Source organism: Moschus berezovskii, chromosome 10, assembly GCF_049115385.1.
Source record: "Moschus berezovskii isolate FMDL1 chromosome 10, NW_MosBer_1.0, whole genome shotgun sequence".
Taxonomy (NCBI): Eukaryota; Metazoa; Chordata; class Mammalia; order Artiodactyla; family Moschidae; genus Moschus; species Moschus berezovskii.
In genome coordinates this window covers 79,184,788-79,202,288 of record NC_142469.1, presented here as the reverse complement: position 1 = coordinate 79,202,288, position 17,501 = coordinate 79,184,788, and the positions used below count along the sequence as shown (strand labels likewise).

Here is a 17,501-nt window from a genome sequence, read left to right as displayed (position 1 = left end):
GTGGTTTCAGCACTCTCATCTCTACCTCTGTCTTTGCATCCCCTTTTCCTCCTCTGAGGGTCGAACCTCTCTCATTTTCTTTTATAAGGATACTTGTAATGTCTGGCGTGCTGTGATTCATGGGGTCGCGGAAAGTCGGACACGACTGAGCGACTGAACTGAACTGAACTGAACTGAATGTCATTTAGGGCCCACACAAATAATCAAGGATAACCTTTCCATTTCAACAATCTTAATTGCATCTGCAAAGACTTTTCCAATTATAATAACATTTACAGTTTTCAGATGTCTTTAAGTCCATTATTCATCCCCTTACACATGTCAACGAAACTAGTGTTAAAAAAACCTCCAAATTTCTAGGAACAGGTAAAAGAAAGATTGATTAACTTTTGTTGGTATTTTGTTGGTATGGTTAGCTTTTGTTGGTATTTTCTTTATTCTCTCTTCTGACAAAATCAAGAATGGATAAGCACTGAAATTTTCAGAATGGGTATCAGTGGCTTGGAAGAAAATCACAGTAATGATAGAGGAAAGCTCTTCTAAGAAATATTTTTCTTAGACCCAGAGGACACAATTGGGTGGTCCATCATTCAGTTCAGTTCAGTCACTCAGTCGTGTCCGACTCTTTGCGACCCCATGAATCACAGCACGCCAGGCCTCCCTGTCCATCACCAACTCCCGGAGTTCACTCAAACTCATGTCCATCGAGTCGGTGATGCCATCCAGCCATCTCATTCTCTGTCATCCCTGTCTCCTCCCACCCCCAATCCCTCCTAGCATCAGACTCTTTTCCAGTGAGTCAACTTCACAGTGGAAAATAATTCAGAAGGCTAGACTCTGAATATAGTTTTTCAGAAGGAATAGACTCTGAATAAAGTTTTTAGGAAAACTTTAATATGGCAGATTAACTAAAAAATTCTCACCCTTCTCTGTACCCTTGCTGTATGCAATGTGTCTGTAACTTTTCCCATCAAGAGGTAGCCTTTATTCTCCTATCCCTTGAACCTAAGGTGGTCTGTGCTTGCCATTAGCCAATAGAACATGGACAGCAAGGAGATCCAACTAGTCCATCCTAATGGAAATCAACCCTGAATATTCTTTGGAAGGACAGATGCTGAAGCTGAAACTCCAATACTTTGTCCACATGATGCAAAGAACTGACTCATTTGAAAAGACCCTGATGATGGGAAAGATTGAAGGCGGGAGGAGAAGGGGACGACAGAGGGTGAGATGGTTGGATGGCATCACTGACTCAATGGACATGAGTTTGAGTAAGCTCTGGGAGTTGGTGATGGACAGGGAGGCCTGGTGTGCAGCACAGTCCATGGGTCGCAAAGAGTCAGACACGACTGAGTGACTGAAATGAACTGAATGTGACACTAGCAAGTTATGAACACAAGTCCAAGAAGCGTGTGAGCTTCTGTTCCCTCCCCAGTCACCATGAAGGCAAGTACAAGCTGGCTACTGGAGATGAGAGACATATGGCTGTCACCTTCACCACCTTGGCCAGTAGCCAGCCTGCCATCATGTTAGTGGGGCCATCCTTGACCAGTCAGCCCTCAGACAAACTGCCACCCAACCATAGACACATGAGTAAGTTGAGGGAGAACAGCAGAGCTCTGCCCAGCTCCTCAGAACTGCCCAACTGACTCACAGACTCATGAGCAATAACAAATACTTACAGTATTAAGCCATTGGGTTTTGGAGTGGTTTTATTATATGACAAAAACTGATACATAATGGGTGGAAATTCATTAGATTTTAATGACAGTAAATAGATAATTCAGAATGGGATTGTGAATGCAAAAAAGATTTTTAGACTATTTTAACTAATTTATTTTGCTTATAGTTTCCTTTTTTGAATCTTCAATGGTGATAGAGAATAAAAATATAAATAAGTCTAAAGTGAAAGTGAAGTCGCTCAGTCGTGTCCGACTCTTTGTGATCCCATGGACTGTAGTCTCCCAGGCCTTTCTGTCCATGGGACTTTCCAGGCAAGAGTACTGGAGTGGGTTGCCATTTCCTTCTCCAGGGGATCTTTCTGACCCAGGGATCGAACCCAGGTCTCCTGCATTGCAGGCAGATACTTTACCCTCTGAGCCAGCAGGGACTGGGTCAAATAAGTCTAAAAGAGATCTTTAAATGAGTATAAAACAAAAATTCTGATTGAAAAATCCATGTCTTCTTGTGATTACCATAAGGATTTCTTTTTTTTCTTAGAGTTATGGCCATCCTTAATTTCTTTTATCCTAGGGAATCTCCCTTGTTCAAGGTTGGAGCCCATGTCAGTTTAATTAAATAGAAAAATTCTATATTCAGCTTTCTGCCACTTACCCACCATAAAACTTCTGGTGATTTACTTCCCCTCTCTGAGTATCAGTTGCCTTATATGAAAAGTGAGGATGATAATAACTCCTGGTTAGGTTGCTTAAGAAGAGGTGGCAAGAATACACAGAAGAACTGTACAAAAAAGATCTTCGTGACCAAGATAATCACGATGGTGTGATCACTCACCTGGAGCCAGACACCTTGGAATGTGAAGTCAAGTGGGCCTTAGAGAGCATCACTATGAACAAAGCTAGTGGAGGTGATGGAATTCCAATTGAGCTATTTCAAATCCTGAAAGACGATGCTGTGAAAGTGCTGCACTCAATATGCCAGCAAATTTGGAAAACTCAGCAGTGGCCACAGGACTGGAAAAGGTCAGTCTTCATTCCAATCCCAAAGAAAGGCAATGCCAAAGAATGCTCAAGCTACCGCACAATTGCACTCATCTCACACGCTAGTAAAGTCATACTCAAAATTCTCCAAGCCAGGCTTCAGCAATATGTGAACCGTGAACTTCCAGATGTTCAAGCAGGTTTTAGAAAAGGCAGAGGCACCAGAGATCAAATTGCCAACATCCGCTGGATCATGGAGAAAGCAAGAGAGTTCCAGAAGAGCATCTATTTCTGCTTCATTGACTATGCCAAAGCCTTTGACTGTGTGGATCACAGTAAACTGTGGAACATTCTGAAAGAGATGGGAATCCCAGACCACCTGACCTGCCTCTTGAGAAGCCTGTATGCAGGTCAGGAAGCAACAGTTAGAACTGGACATGGAACAACAGACTGGTTCCAAATAGGAAAAGGAGTACGTCAAGGCTGTATATTGTCACCCTGCTTATTTATCTTATGTGCAGAGTACATCATGAGGAGGAATGCTGGGCTGGAAGAAGCACAAGCTGGAATCAAGATTGCTGGGAGAAATATCAATAACCTCAGATATGCAGATGACACCACCCTTATGGCAGAAAGTGAAGAGGAACTCAAAGGCCTCTTGATGAGGGTGAAAGAGGAGAGTGAAAAGGTTGGCTTGAAGCTCAACATTCAGAAGACGAAGATCATGGCATCTGGTCCCATCACTTCATGGGAAATAGATGCTGAAACAGTGGAAACAGTGTCAGACTTTATTTTTTTGGGCTCCAAAATCACTGCAGATGCTGATTTCAGCCAGGAAATTAAAAGACACTTACTCCTTGGAAGGAAAGTTATGACCAACCTAAATAGCATATTAAAAAGCAGAGACATTACTTTGCCAACCAAGGTCCATCTAGTCAAAGCTATGGTTTTTCCCGTGGTCATGTATGGATGTGAGAGTTGGACTGTGAAGAAAGCTGACTGCCGAAGAATTGATGCTTTTGAACTGTGGTGCTGGAGAAGACTCTTGAGAGTCCCTTGGACTGCAAGGAGATCCAACCAGTCCATTCTAAAGGAGATCAGTCCTGGGTGTTCATTGGAAGGACTGATGCTAAAGCTGAAACTGCAATACTTTGGCCACCTCATGCGACGAGTTGACTCACTGGAAAAGACTCTGATGCTAGGAGGGATTGGGGGCGGGAGGAGAAGGGGACGACCGAGAATGAGATGGCTGGATGGCATCACTGACTCTGTGGACATGAGTTTGAGTGAGCTCCGGGAGTTGGTGATGGACAGGGAGGCCTGGCGTGCTGTGATTCATAGGGTCGCAAAGAGTCGGACACGACTGAGCGACTGAACTGAACTGAACTGAGGGTTACTTTGAATGTGAAATATGATAGTTCATATGCATGGTCTCTGTGAAATGCAAGTGGATGAAGAAAATTAATAAGCTGAATCTATGTGGTTAGCATTTTCCTCAATATGAAATTGGCATACCAGTGGTGCTGATTTTCTCAATACAATTCTTCTATTCCATAAAGTAGATCATTTGGTTATATGACTACATGTTTTCTTGATGTTGATATCTCTACCCTTCTACCCAGTACAGATACAGTATATCTTGTGGGCATGACTTTTTCCCAAACACACATTGCTGACCACTGGTGTTTTAGAATAAAACAAGGTGGTCCATATGCAGACAACTCAACCCTGATTTCATTAGATTACATTTGGAGCAAACAGATTTGGGATTCTTGTCTCACTCAGAGCCTACATCTCAAAGAGTCTGCCCCAGCCATGAGCCAGCCTGTTCATCCATCCTCAGTCCACCACATCTGATGGGGACGAGAGGCATACAATTGACTTGGGGAATTCAATCAGAACCTCTTAGAACATGTCTATAGTAGTTTAGAGACATATTACTTATCTTAACAATTCAAATTAAGAGGCACTGAGACTAAAGTTTTAGATCTTGGATCCAGCAACTGAATGTTCTTATAGAATTGGAGCCACAGTCAGCAATCTAACAAACCAATCCCATCTGAAATAAAAAATTCAAGAGAAGTAGAAAGTAAGTCAGCCAGAAAAATCAGAGGAGAAAATGCAGAAGACTGGCAGAGAAAGCAGAGATAAGAGCCCAGAGAGCTCCAGAGAGAGACAGAAAGGGAGTTTTACTCTTGACTTTCAGTTTCCCAATAGATATTTCCCTACTGTTTATTTTTTGCCTGGAGATGTCAGCCAGAGTCCTTGGACTATCTTTACAATGCCTCATTCCCCTTTTTATTTGGGCCAGTTTGAAGGGATTTTTGTTCCTTGTAACCAAATGACCCCTGTTGGCTTAAAAAATTCCCCTGGGTTTAGAGATGTCTTGGGTTGCTTTTTAGTCCTTGGTGGAGAGAGAAAGAATGCTTGTTAAGGAAAAAAAAAAAGATAATTGAAGGAGCTATTGAGTGGGTGACAGATGCCTGCAAGTAAGAGATTAGAGGGCAACAGAAGATGGTGGTATTCACATAAAGTGCAAAAGAAGAAGAAAAACACTCCACTAAGATTCATTACTGCATAATCTCAAAACCCAAGCAGAAAAGTTTAGAGGTGACTGATCCCCGGAGATAGTAGGAATACTGAAGGGAAACATGCATTATTTTGAAAGATACAGTATTTACTATCGACCCTTTCTTGGGAATTAGTACTAAAAGGAGAACCCATATGTTGTGAGGACCAATGTTTCAGGTTAATTCCCCTTCAACAGAATTGATGGTGATTTTTTTCTTCATTATAGATTTATTTTTATTTTGGAATAAATGTTCATTACCAAATTCTAAAATTAAAATTAGATGATATATTTAAACCAGCCCTTGGTTATAGCAAGACAATATGAACTTATCTACAAGACAGAGGTATTTCTGAGAAGCCTATTATTAAACTTTCTACATTCAATCCCCTTCAAGCACGTACCATGTACTTGTCACTGTGCAAAGGGCTGGGACACCAAAGTGAACCAGTCAGACACAGTCCCTGCCCTCATGGAGCTAGTGAAGACAAATAGAAACTAAGTAAGGAAAGAGAGAAATGAAAGAAAATAGTGATGACCTGTTATTGATAATGTTATGAGTGCTAAAATACAGAGTTAGGGGCAGGGGACTTCTCTGGTGGTTCAGTGGTTAAGACTGTGCTCCCAATGCGGGGGACACAGGTTTGTCCCCTGGCTGAAGAACTAAGATATCGCATGTGCCACGGGTCCCATTGTGCGGCCAAAAAGAAAAAGCACAGAATTAAGAGCAGGATCCACCATGGATAAGGTGGTGAGGTCTATTTTAATATTCAGAATGAACTGAAGCAACTGGATTATCATAAGAATTTAATAATTCCTCATAATTACTATTGGCTAGATAACTATTTAGGGAAGCTGCATGTCATTCTTTTGGGCACTTTTTATAACTTAATGACCAGAAAAAGAAAACCAATATTAATTAGTGCCTGTCATGTATCAGACATCGTCCCCATACCCTATCTTACCAAAACAGTCATTATCTTTTTTTTTTTAATAAAGTTTTTAAATTGAAGTAGAGCTGATGTAAAACATAATGTGTTTCAGGTGTACAATATAGTGATTCACAATTTTAAAGGTTATGCTGCTAAGCTGCTAAGTCACTTCAGTCGTGTCCGACTCTGTGCGACCCCATAGACAGCAGCTCACCAGGCTCCCCCGTCCCTGGGATTCTCCAGGCAAGAACACTGGAGTGGGTTGCCATTGCCTTCTTAAAGGTTATACCCCACTTAAATTGGCTTCCTCGATGGCTCATTGGTAAAGAATCCGTCTGCAAATGCAGGAAACAGGAGACACAGCTTTAGTCCCTGGGTCCGGAATATCCCCTGGAAGGGGAAATGGCAACCCACTCCAGTATTCTTGCCTGGAGAATCCCATGGACAGAGGAGCCTGGCAGGCTACAGTCCAAAGGGTTGCAAAGAGTCGGACATGACTGAGCAACTAAGCACACACATTACTACATTTATAGTTACTATAAAGTGTTGGCTCTATTCCCCGTGTTGTACAATATATCCTTGTAACTTACTTCCTACCTTAACAGTTCATGCCTCTTAACCCCCTACTCCTGTATTGCTTCTTCCCTCCTCCCTCTCTCCACTGGTAATCATGAGTTCTCTATATCTCTGAGTCTGTTTCCTTTTTGTTATGTTCACTAGTTTGTTGTATTTTTTAGTTTCCACATATAAATGATAAGTCATACAGTATTTATCTTTTCCATCTGATTTATTTCACTTAACATAATGCCTTCCAAGTCCATCCATCTTGCTGCAAATTTTATTCTTTTTATGGCTGAGTAGTATTCCATTGTATATATGCATACCACATGTTCTTTATCCAATCTTCTGTTGATGGACACTTAAGTTGCTTTATAAATCTTTCCCTTTTGGGTAGCATTTGCAAAGCAGTCATTATTATACCAGTTTTTCAGATGAAAGGGTCATGGTCCTAAAATGTCATATTTCTTGCCCAAGGATTCAGTCCAAAGCTTTTCCCACTATACCTCCATTAGATGTTGGTCTAACCTACATAAAAGGCAACAAGTTACTTAATATCACCCAGATTAATTTTAAAGTATGGATTTTTTAGTCATATAGCTTACATTTTCATCTTATAAAGTCTCTTGAATTATTGCCACTCGTCAAGCCACCTTTTAAACTAATGATTCTGACCTATAAATTCAAAACTAGTAATGCCGTGTTCTACAGGGAGAGGAAAGAGCAGATTTCATCTGAGTGTCAGGGGTGAGGGCAGTTCAAATATCCCAGCCCCAGTTGATGCTGTCTGGTCTAAACATGTCTGCTTGCTTTATTCCTTTCTCAAATGTACACCCAGACTTCAACTCAGAGGTTGACTTTCAATTTAACCATGGCAACAACCCCACTGCCAATTTCTTTGTTCCGACTGCTCCCCATCGTATCTTCCTTCACCATAGCCTCAGAGACTTAATGATTCACTAACAGTTCAACATTTACTGAGCTGTCATGCCCTTTGCTGGGTGTTGGGCACAAAGTATGAGATGGCATTGCCTTGAGAAGTCTGGTCTCCTAACTCGAGGGAGGACATTCTAAACTGTTCTCCCGGCCCTTTCTAGCCCTGTCTCCTCCCTCTGCCCTGGGAAGGGATCTTTAGCCTAGTCTTCAGGGTGGTGAATCTTGCCAAGAACGGGCTGGAGGTGGACCAGCTGCGTCTGCCAGATCGAAAGATCAAAGGCGCCTGGAACCTAGATGCTTGAGGGAAGCCAGCCGGGCTCTCATGATCCCGCTGGCACCTCGAGAGTTTCCTAAGGCGACGCCAGAACTGGGAGAACAGGATGCAAAGCTAAGAAAGGAGGTTTGACTGACAGCTGACTGGAGCCCACGCCTTTCCTCGTTGGCTGAGCAGGGGTCATTACCCTAGAACTTTCCCCGGCGGTGTCTCTGCGCCAGGCAGGTCCGCACTGACACGCGCACCAGGCTGTCTCCGAGACGGCGCGCGGAGAGGCGTGCAGACCCAGGAGGCTGTGTAGGCTGGGGCTTCTAACTCGGAGCCTCCATTCTTCTCTTCCCGGTAGAAAAGCGTCGGAGGATCCATTCTGTACTCCACCTCTTGGCTCCGGTTCCTTTCCTGTCCGCGAGCTCCCCCAGGCACTTGCCCTGCGCTGCCCACCACCCTGAGTCCCCTGCACCCCAGCCCCATGCCGACTTCCCACCTGCCGGAGGCACCGGACATCGGCGCGGAGCAAACCTATCTACTCCCGCTGGAGTGAAGGGGGAATCTTTGCTGACCTGGCTTTGACCAAGGGACCCTCTGCGCTACCGAGAAGTTGTAGGGGGCCTGAGTCCTGGCCGCCCAGGTTTCTCTCCCCTTTAGGGGTCGCAATGGAGCCAACAGCAGCTGCTGCTAAGTTGCTTCAGTCGTGTCCGACCCTGTGCGACCCCATAGATGGCAGCCCACCAGGCTCCCCCGTCCCTGGGATTCTCCAGGCAACAACACTGGAGTGGGCTGCCATTTACTTCTCCAATGCCAACAGCAGTCGGGCCCTAATCCATCCAGACCTTTAATCCATGCCTGATGCCTGAAATTTCTTTGAGAGCCACGTCCGTACACCAGGGTCACACAAATCTGGTATTTTCTGAGGACGAGCGGTTTGATGTCCCAACCTGCGTTTAAGCTTTAAGAATACACTGCATGCCACCGTGGAGCTAATAGAAAAGCAAGTGAAACTGGAGCCCAGAACATGCAGACTCTTAATAAAAAATAATTCCGAGATATTTTCCTTCCCTCTGCATTAACGTCCTTTGTCTCTCTAATGAGATAGATCCCCGAACAGTGCTTCTCAGAGTGTGGTTTCCGGACCAGCAGCGTCAGCCCCTTTTGGGAACTTGTTAGGAGTAGGAATTCTGGGGCCCATTTAGGACCTCTTGAATCTGGAACTAGGGTGGATGGAATCCAGCTATCTGCTTACAGGAGCTGTTCAGAGGATTCCCATACATGTCCAGGAACCGCTGGCTTAAAAGCCTCTCTGGGCAGTGTTTCCCACTGATCGCTATACATAATCGTCAGGTACTGAGCTTGTTTTGTTTACCACTTATCTGTTTAGAGAGAAGTCTCTGATGTGACAGTGGGCAAAGCTGCTGGAAGCACAAGGAGTCACCTGTAAGAATCCATAGAAGCCAGAGAGAGAGGAGAGAGAGAAGCAGAAGGGACTTCCCCCACCTTCAGTTCACTTTCAGTATCTGTCTCTTGCTGAGAACTAGCAGACACGCTTATTTGAAGCATTTCATTTTCCTTACAGGCTTCTACAACCTGCTGTGGTTGTTCTCCTGGTTCTTTCTTAAGGCACCTTCTAAGACAGTTATTATAACTAAGAGGTCACAGACAGGACACTTCCCACCCTCCCACCCCTAACTATCTGACTTGTGGTAAAGAGGGTCCCCCATTCCTTCAGATGCTGTTTGCCTCCTTCATTTTTTTGAAGTTAATTTTTATTGGAGTATAGTTGCTTTACAATGTTGTATTTGTTTCTGATATACAGCAAAGTGAACCAGCTGTATATATACATATATCCCCTCTTATTTGAGTAGAGTTCTCTGTGCTAATAAATCACAAAGACCAGAGCAGAAATAAATGAAATAGAAATGAAGAAAACAATAGTAAAGATAAATGAAAAGATAAAATTGATAAATCTTTAGGTAGACTCATCAAGAAAAAAAGGGAAAGGACTCAAATCAAAAGAATTAAAAATGGAACAAAAGTTACAGCTCATACTGCAGAAATACAAAGGACGGTAAGAGACTACTACGAGTAACTATATGCCAATAAAATTGACAACCTGGAAGAAATGGACACATTCATAGAAAAGTACTTTCAAAACTGAACCAGGAAGAAATAGAAAATATGAACAGACCAATCACAAGTCCTGAAATTGAAACTGTGATTAAAAATCTTCCAACAAACAAAAGTCCAGAACCAGATGGCTTCACAGGCAAATTCTATCAAACAGAAAAGAGTTAACACCTAGCCTTCTCAAACTCTTCAGCTTGCCTCCTTTAAAACCGAGGCCAGCAGCGACAGGCTTCAAAAGAGCACCAGACCCTGGGAAGTAGGGCGTGATGGGTGGGACTGCTGATGACCCAGGCAGAAGAGAAGGGCTCCTGGGAAGGAGCGATGTTTAGACTGTGGATGCGTGTGTGGAAGGGGGTGGGGCGGTCACGCTGCCCCATGCCAGGGCTAGTGGTAGCCACAACCTGGTCATCCCAGTGTATTTCTTGCTCATTTCAAGAAACAACCCTTGGGTCCCCAAGTGTGCCCAGGCTCAAAGAGTTTCCTAGTAGCCAGGCACTAGTGTAGTCCTTCTGTTTGTTTGTCCCAGTCCCTATCTTTGCTCTCTGAATTTTTCTGGATGAAATTGGAGAACATTGAAGAGTATGGGTAAAGATGTGTGTGTGTGCGCGCGTGTGAGAGAGAAAATGTAACCTTCAACACTGCACTGAAGAGGTGTTTTGGTTCCTGCAACAAAAAGACCTTACTTGTGCGTTATAAACACACCCTCTTGGGCTTCCTGCTCCAGTACTTTCAGGTCGGCTCTAGTATAGGTAGCTCACCCCCAGCCACTTAGTACAACTGACCAGTATTTGCCCGGAGCTTTTCCTTTACAAAGCAATCGCAAAAAATAAAAAATAAAAAATAAAATTTCATTTGAGCGCCACTGAGGCTCTGTGAGGCAAAAGGGGAAAAGTATGAGTAGCGTTATCACTGTCATTATAATCACGTTTATTCCCACTTTCCTAGAGGAGAAAACCTGAAGACCCACACCCTTTCAGAGAAAAACTGGACGCAAAAGGAGGGCTTGGCGCGTGTGTCACCGTGCACAGCTTCAGGCCTCCGGTTGAAAGCACAGGCTGGTGGGAGGCGGGAGGACTCTGTCACAAATTCATTTGTGGTTTGGGGTTGTTATAGAATGAGCAAGCCGACATTTCTCCAGGGGCTGCCTGCGTCGAGAATTTTTTTTTTTTTTTTTAGTGTTCTATATTTTTTTAATAAATTTTTTTGAACTTTGTGTTGCTGTGTAGCTTAATAACAGTGTTGTGATAGTTTCAGGTGAACAGCTAAGGGGTACATACAGCCATACATGTACATGTATCCATTCTCCCCCAAAGCCCCTTCCCCTCAAGGCCGCCACGTAACATTGGAGTGCTCAGAATTTTGAATATTCGCTTTGTAAAATCGTCAGTGGGAGCTCGGAAAATTTGCTGAAGTGGAACACAAACAAGGGAGTCACTTTGGGACTCATCTCTGAGTTGAACTCTGGACCCGCAGGTCAAGAGTCGACTGTGCCTCTGGTGGAAGCAAATGTGGGAAAGGTGGAGATGGCCCGAGCCTAAAATGATCTCTTAGGTCACGTAGAGGGAGAAGGGAAGCGAGGAGGAGGGAAGCCTGATACCCTGAGCGTGCAAGTGACAGGCTCGCGGATGAGGAACCACCCGCGTTCCCAGACCTCGGAGAACGGAGATGCTAACATGGTAACTCTCTTTGGGAGAGAACGTCCCTCCCGTACAGCGGTTCCCCAGGTCAAGAGCATCTCCGACTCCTTCCCCTCTGGCCGGGCTGAGGGCTCCACCCCTAAGCGGCCTTGGGGGTTGGTTGGAGGTGAGTGCAGGAGCAAGGAAGCTCTTACTCCAGGTACCAAATCGAGCTGAGAAAAGGGCGAAAAAAATCGAAAAGAAAGAGCAAATGAAGCGGAAGTTTCAAGGCCCTCTGCGAGGAATAACAGTATAAATAACCGAGGACGTCGTGTAAACACTGCGGTCATAACCCCGAGCATTAAACAGCCCCGGTGGCATCTGGCTCCTCGGCCGCCGCGGGCTGCGCTGGGGCAGCGAGGGAACCGGGTCCCAGGCTCCTCGGACTCGCCTCTCTGTTTATCTCAACTTAATCTTCCCCAACGAGCTGTTCCGTAGCCTGGAAGATGTTTAAATTAAAACCCAGTCCGCCGGAAGTCGTGGAGAGGCGCTGAATGCACTGGCTAACGTAACAGAAAGGCAGGCATGCGCGTTGTTAGAAGCAATTCATTAATTATTAAGAAAACTCTATGATACACGTTGCAGCCCCTGGAAAATCGTAGAACACATTCCAGAGGTATGGCATTTACATTTTTCATCGCTCCCTTTATTGCTCCACTCGTTTGCAGTTCTGGGTTGCGTGGGTTCATGTCTGCACCTGGAAGGTTATAAAATGTGGGTCTTACCTTCCTGTTTGTGTCAGCAATTACACTGTGGGATACCTGAAAATCAGATTTTTCTTTTCTCTTGAATTGTGTGACTGTTCTTAACTTTAACCCTACCCTTTCTTTTTTACTTACAATATTTCTATTTGTCTTAAAAGTAATCTGCAAACTTGAGACTCGTTTCTTTTTGAGGTTTCAGTGCAAAATATGATTTGCACCTTCCATGGTGGAAATCGTACTTAATCATTTTCTATCTCTCAAATAAGTTTGGATTGAGGTTCAAAAGGACCACTTTTATTATCGAGGTGCCCCCATGGTTCCCCACCTTTCTATTCCAAACAATTTTTCCAAAAATCACACCAAACGGCAGGGCTTTTAGCAATATAAAGAAAGATTTATTTTTGAAAGTAGCAAAACTTGTTTGAAAAAAATATATCTTTAAGTGAATTACTTTATAAATGTGACTGTCAAAGTCAGCTATTCTATGATCTACATTTTACAACATATTGTACAAAAGATACACATTGATAGGCTCTTATTATCTATTTATATATTTATAATTACATATTGCACTTGGACCAGCAAGGCTCGCAGAGTCATTCACGGTAGAAGTTAATAAAGTTAAATAGATGGGAATTGTTGTAAGTACAGTTGATGTTTCTCTGGTTTGGAAACGAATCTCCTCGTCGCTGTAAAGTGTTCTCGCGGGGTGGGATAGGGAGAGGAGAGCTGCGAGGGGGAAGCAGGGACAGAGAGCGGAGAGGGCAAGGGTCGCCTTCCCTGGGGCCCGCTCCCCCCGGGAGCGCGCCTTTCCCAGACTCGCACCTCCAAGGTCAGGACGCCGTGGTTCCACATAAGCGGCTGGCGGTCACCACTTCTTTCAGGTCACTCTCGGGTTTCCCGGCCACCATAAAGGGCCACGTCTGCAGGAGAGAAGAGGGTGGAGGAGGTAAGTGGCCGTGGAGGAGGGGTGGGACGAGGCCGGAGCCGGAGACCAGAGAAAAGGGCGCGGGTGGCGGCAAGCGGTAAGTTGGAGAGACCGGTTATCTCTGCAATTCACTCTGACCTAACGCGCCCTGAGACTGGATAAAGCAGAAAGCGGCCTTGGCGCCAAGTCACAGCTCGAGGTGGCAGAGCAAAGAGGGGCTCACACTAGGTCCGAAGTGAAAACCCAAGAGAAAAAGCACAGCCCGGAGGCAGATGCCGCGGTGAGACTGAGCAGGGAAACAGAGAAGGATCTCGAACCGCTGGGCACTGGGTTCAAGGTGAAGCGCCCTTCTGGCCCTGGTGAGGCTCTTCTGAGGCCCTGGTCAGGCTCCCAGCCCTCTCGTTTTCACCCCCAGGGATTTCACTACTTCTAACTTTCATTTCCATCACAAAGGCGGGCTTTTCATCACCGTTTCTAAATTAATCGCCAGCTCTTAAAAACAAATAATGTGGATAAAAGAATATACCGGCGAATTTTCAGACTGTCCTCCTACAGGGCTGAGCAAACACAGCTTTCTCTTCCCTTCTTCCTGATGTTTATAATAAAGCTCACTTAAGGTTTCTTAATCAAGGATGAAGGCAGCAACAGCTGTAAATGAAGGTACTGCTTTCATTTTAGGTCCAGATTTTAAAAAGCTGTTTACTCATTTAAGAAAACTTGACGCTTAATGAAAGGAAAAACACTTTCTATAGCAAAATATGGTTTTGCAACCCCCTCCCATTCACCTCCCCCCACCATTCCTAAAACCAGTTCAGAGAGAAGACCACTCAAATCTTCAAACCTGTCTTCCTAGTGCTGACTGATAAGAAGACTTTTAAGAGGAAAACGTCTCTTTCTTATCATATATAAACAAAGGTGCTAGTTAGTTTTTGTTTTTCTTTAGAGCCCGGAACCCTTAAAATTAAATCAAATGCAAAGAGGGAATTAAAATATATTTTTTAAACAGTAAAATACCTTTGAGAAAAATATTAGGTTCTTAATTACTTATTAAGATAAAAAGTAACATGCTCTTAAATCTTGAAGGAGAGTGACCTATTTTAATATTATTTATTACACTAACAGTCGTGAGAATGTACTGATTATGCTGATATTTGCTAGAACTTCTGGGATTCAAACGTGTTAATCCATCGACAGGAGAAGTGCAGAATATTTAAACAGTTGAGGACTTAGGTGATAGTTATGGGGGGCACGATGTGTTCATATGTAAAGTTCTACATATGGAAAACTTTGGGAAAGAAACAGAGTAGGATGTTTTTATTTACAAGAAGTGGAGGAGGAGTGAGATCAAATTCTACTCTTTGGCTAAAGGAAGAATAGAAGGACTACTAAAATGCCTCCTTAGCGCGTAGCATCTCCTCCGTGTCCTCTGTCCGGCACTAGCCCTGAAGGCGCTGGTGCCAGTGCGGGGGATCCCTCCTCTTTGCCAGCTCAACGTGCTTGCAAACTCTTAATTGGGCTGCCACGTCAAACACTCGCATAAATCACCGCGTTCCGCAGCTTGGAAGGCAGAGAGCGAGGACCGTGTGGGGATCGCCCGCACGGTCCCCTAGAGGCACTGCCTGGCGGTGACCAAGATGCGCGTTTCCCAGCCCGGCGCGCACCCTCACACCGGGGACCCACTGCGGGCGCGCTGTGTCCGGGGTGCCGGGGGCGAGACGCCGCCACCACACCCGAAAACTTACCAGGTTGACCGGGTGAATATAACCGTTCTCGTACTTGTCGTTGGCCAGGATCTGCCTCAAGTGGGCGATGTAGCTGGACGCCAGCCTGAGCGTGTCCAGCTTGGAGAGTTTGGTGTCCGGGGGCACCCAGGGCAGGGTGGTCTTGAGCCTAGAGAAGGCCTTGCTCAGCACCCGCATCCGGGCTCGCTCGCGCGCGTTGGCCGCGTTGCGTTGAACCTGTTTCCCCTCCTGGCTGACGCCGCTCAAGGGGCTCTTCTTGGTGGGTGCCTTCCTTCTCTTGCCCAGGCCGCCGCGGCCCTTCTGGGGAGACCCGGCCTCGCAGTTGGAGCTCTCCTCGGTGCTCTCGTTGGAAGTCACAAACTCCTTGTTCGAGTCCATTTTCAGCCCGTCGCAGTCCAGCATCTCCACCTCTTGAAGATCCTCCACATCGCTCAGGGAGCCGGTGGACATGTTTGGGGGAGAGGATGAAAGAGAGAGGGAAGGGAGAGAGGAGAGAGGGAAGAGGAGAGAGAGAGACCTCGAAACCAGTGAGCCCCCGAATGTGGAGTATGAGGCGGCCACCTCGGGGTGGGGAGCCGGGAGGTGGGGGTCTGGTTGGGTCTCACACCCCTCTCCCCTTCGCAGAGTGGGGAGAAGAAGCCGCGAGGGCTTCTGCGGGCAGGAAACCGACGCGCAGTTTCCCCACCCCCGGAGTCGTGGCCGGAGAGGATTGTAAGAGAGCGCGGAGGAATTCGGTGGACACTAGGAATTTATCTGGGGAATAGAGAGGCGGATCCTTGCCGCCCAGGGGAGGGGCCTGCCAGGCCCCAGCAGAGCTCAGACCCCTTTCACAACCCGAGGGAAACTCTCACGCACGGCCCCTGATTTCTAACTTGTAATGGAAACCAGCTCCACCGCAGGACGCGAATACCAGTCACCTTCTCCCACTTTGGGATGAACCAGGGAGCAGCGGGGCCCACCCAAGCTCCTTTCCCGGGGCCCATCTCTTATGGTCGGCTTTCCTTCTTAAGAGGTCATAGCTGACCCTGTCTGAGAACTTTAGGAAAACGACCACATCTCTGCTTTTTCTGGGCCTTAAACCCACAGATCTCATCCCCCGGCTCCCCACTTCCTCACAGAAAACACCAATTAAAATCCAGACACGGATCCACCACCTCCTGCCAACACTGTAAAACTGTGGCTTTTCCAAGATATCTTCTCATATTAACTGTGGTGAATTAAGACAGTAGGTGCTTTATAGGATCTTTAGGGTGATGACCGAGAAAGTACCAAAACATCCACTTGCGCCTGGTCCCTTTAAAGATATCAAGGAATTGCCCGTGTGTACACAAACAGACATAACCATTGCACACCCACACACAACACACACATCTAAGGGGGCATAGGGGGAAATGAGATAGAGTAACATGGATTTATGGAAAGTATTTTGTTAGTTGATAATCTTTTCTTAATGAAATTAAAATTTTCCCCTAAATTTCTTTCTGGAGATCCATTTAATATTGTCTTAAAATGTTAGTTGTCTCAGACATCACCTGGTCCCGGACTTCTGCTTTCTTCCCTCCCAATGCTGCCTTTTTTTGGCTACCGGGGCTCTGCTTGTAAGGCTGACATTACAAAACATTGAGCAATATTATCCAGTTCAGAAAGGTTCTTTTTTTCCACGCCTAACTCCAGCCCCGACCATCTTTCTCAGAGAAGAAGTTTGAAGAGTAGAAAAGCAAGGGGACCAGAAATCGAGGGATTGAACGACATTGATGAAATGAAACCAGAGACACAGAAGGCATGGATCTCTCTTACTAGTTCTTCTCCAGGTTTTCTTTCCTTGGAATTAGGCACTGAAGTAGAGGGGGCTGGAGCAGAATATAAGAGTGGATTCTGAGCTTTTGGCTGGGAATCTATACCCCTCTCCTAAACTGAGATACCGTATCTCTAATCCTGGGCTCAGCTGGGAATTCACTAACCTCTAAGGTTTTGTTTTGTTAGCAAGGTCTTGTTTGCTTTCCCCCTATGCTGTAAACTAAACAGATTGTCAGCAAATCAGTCTTTATTAATGAATTAGGGAGACCCCCCCCATAATATCTTTGCCCAGGATCCAAAATTTGTTAATCACCAGTGTAGAGATTTATGAGCTCTCTTATTTTCTGTTGTTTGTGCAGGTGGAGATTTAAATGACCATATCCACTACCAAGATTTATTACGAGAGTGATTGATGTTATAAACCAGGAAAAGGACTCTTCCCACAGCAGGGATGATAGAAATATCAAGTTGAAGTTGCCTTTGTCTTCATGCACAAATGACCCAGCCCTACAACACAGAAAATATAATAATTTAATCTGAGATCCAAAACAGCATTAAGAGAACACCCAACAGGCCTGTTAAATGTTTCCCCTCTGATTCCCAA

General features: G+C 45.2%; 1 protein-coding gene across 1 annotated transcript; it reads right to left on the bottom strand.

Annotated features, from left to right (window-relative positions):
* Nucleotides 1-12,809: 12,809 nt before the first annotated feature.
* On the bottom strand, nucleotides 12,810-15,832 carry TCF21 (transcription factor 21). Its single transcript, XM_055433687.2, has 2 exons — nucleotides 15,101-15,832; nucleotides 12,810-13,353 (listed from the first exon to the last, which is right to left on the bottom strand). Exons 1-2 carry the CDS (start codon nucleotides 15,548-15,550, stop codon nucleotides 13,264-13,266), a joined length of 540 nt encoding a protein of 179 aa, XP_055289662.1. The 5' UTR covers nucleotides 15,551-15,832; the 3' UTR covers nucleotides 12,810-13,263.
* Between the last annotated feature and the right edge of the window lie 1,669 nt (nucleotides 15,833-17,501).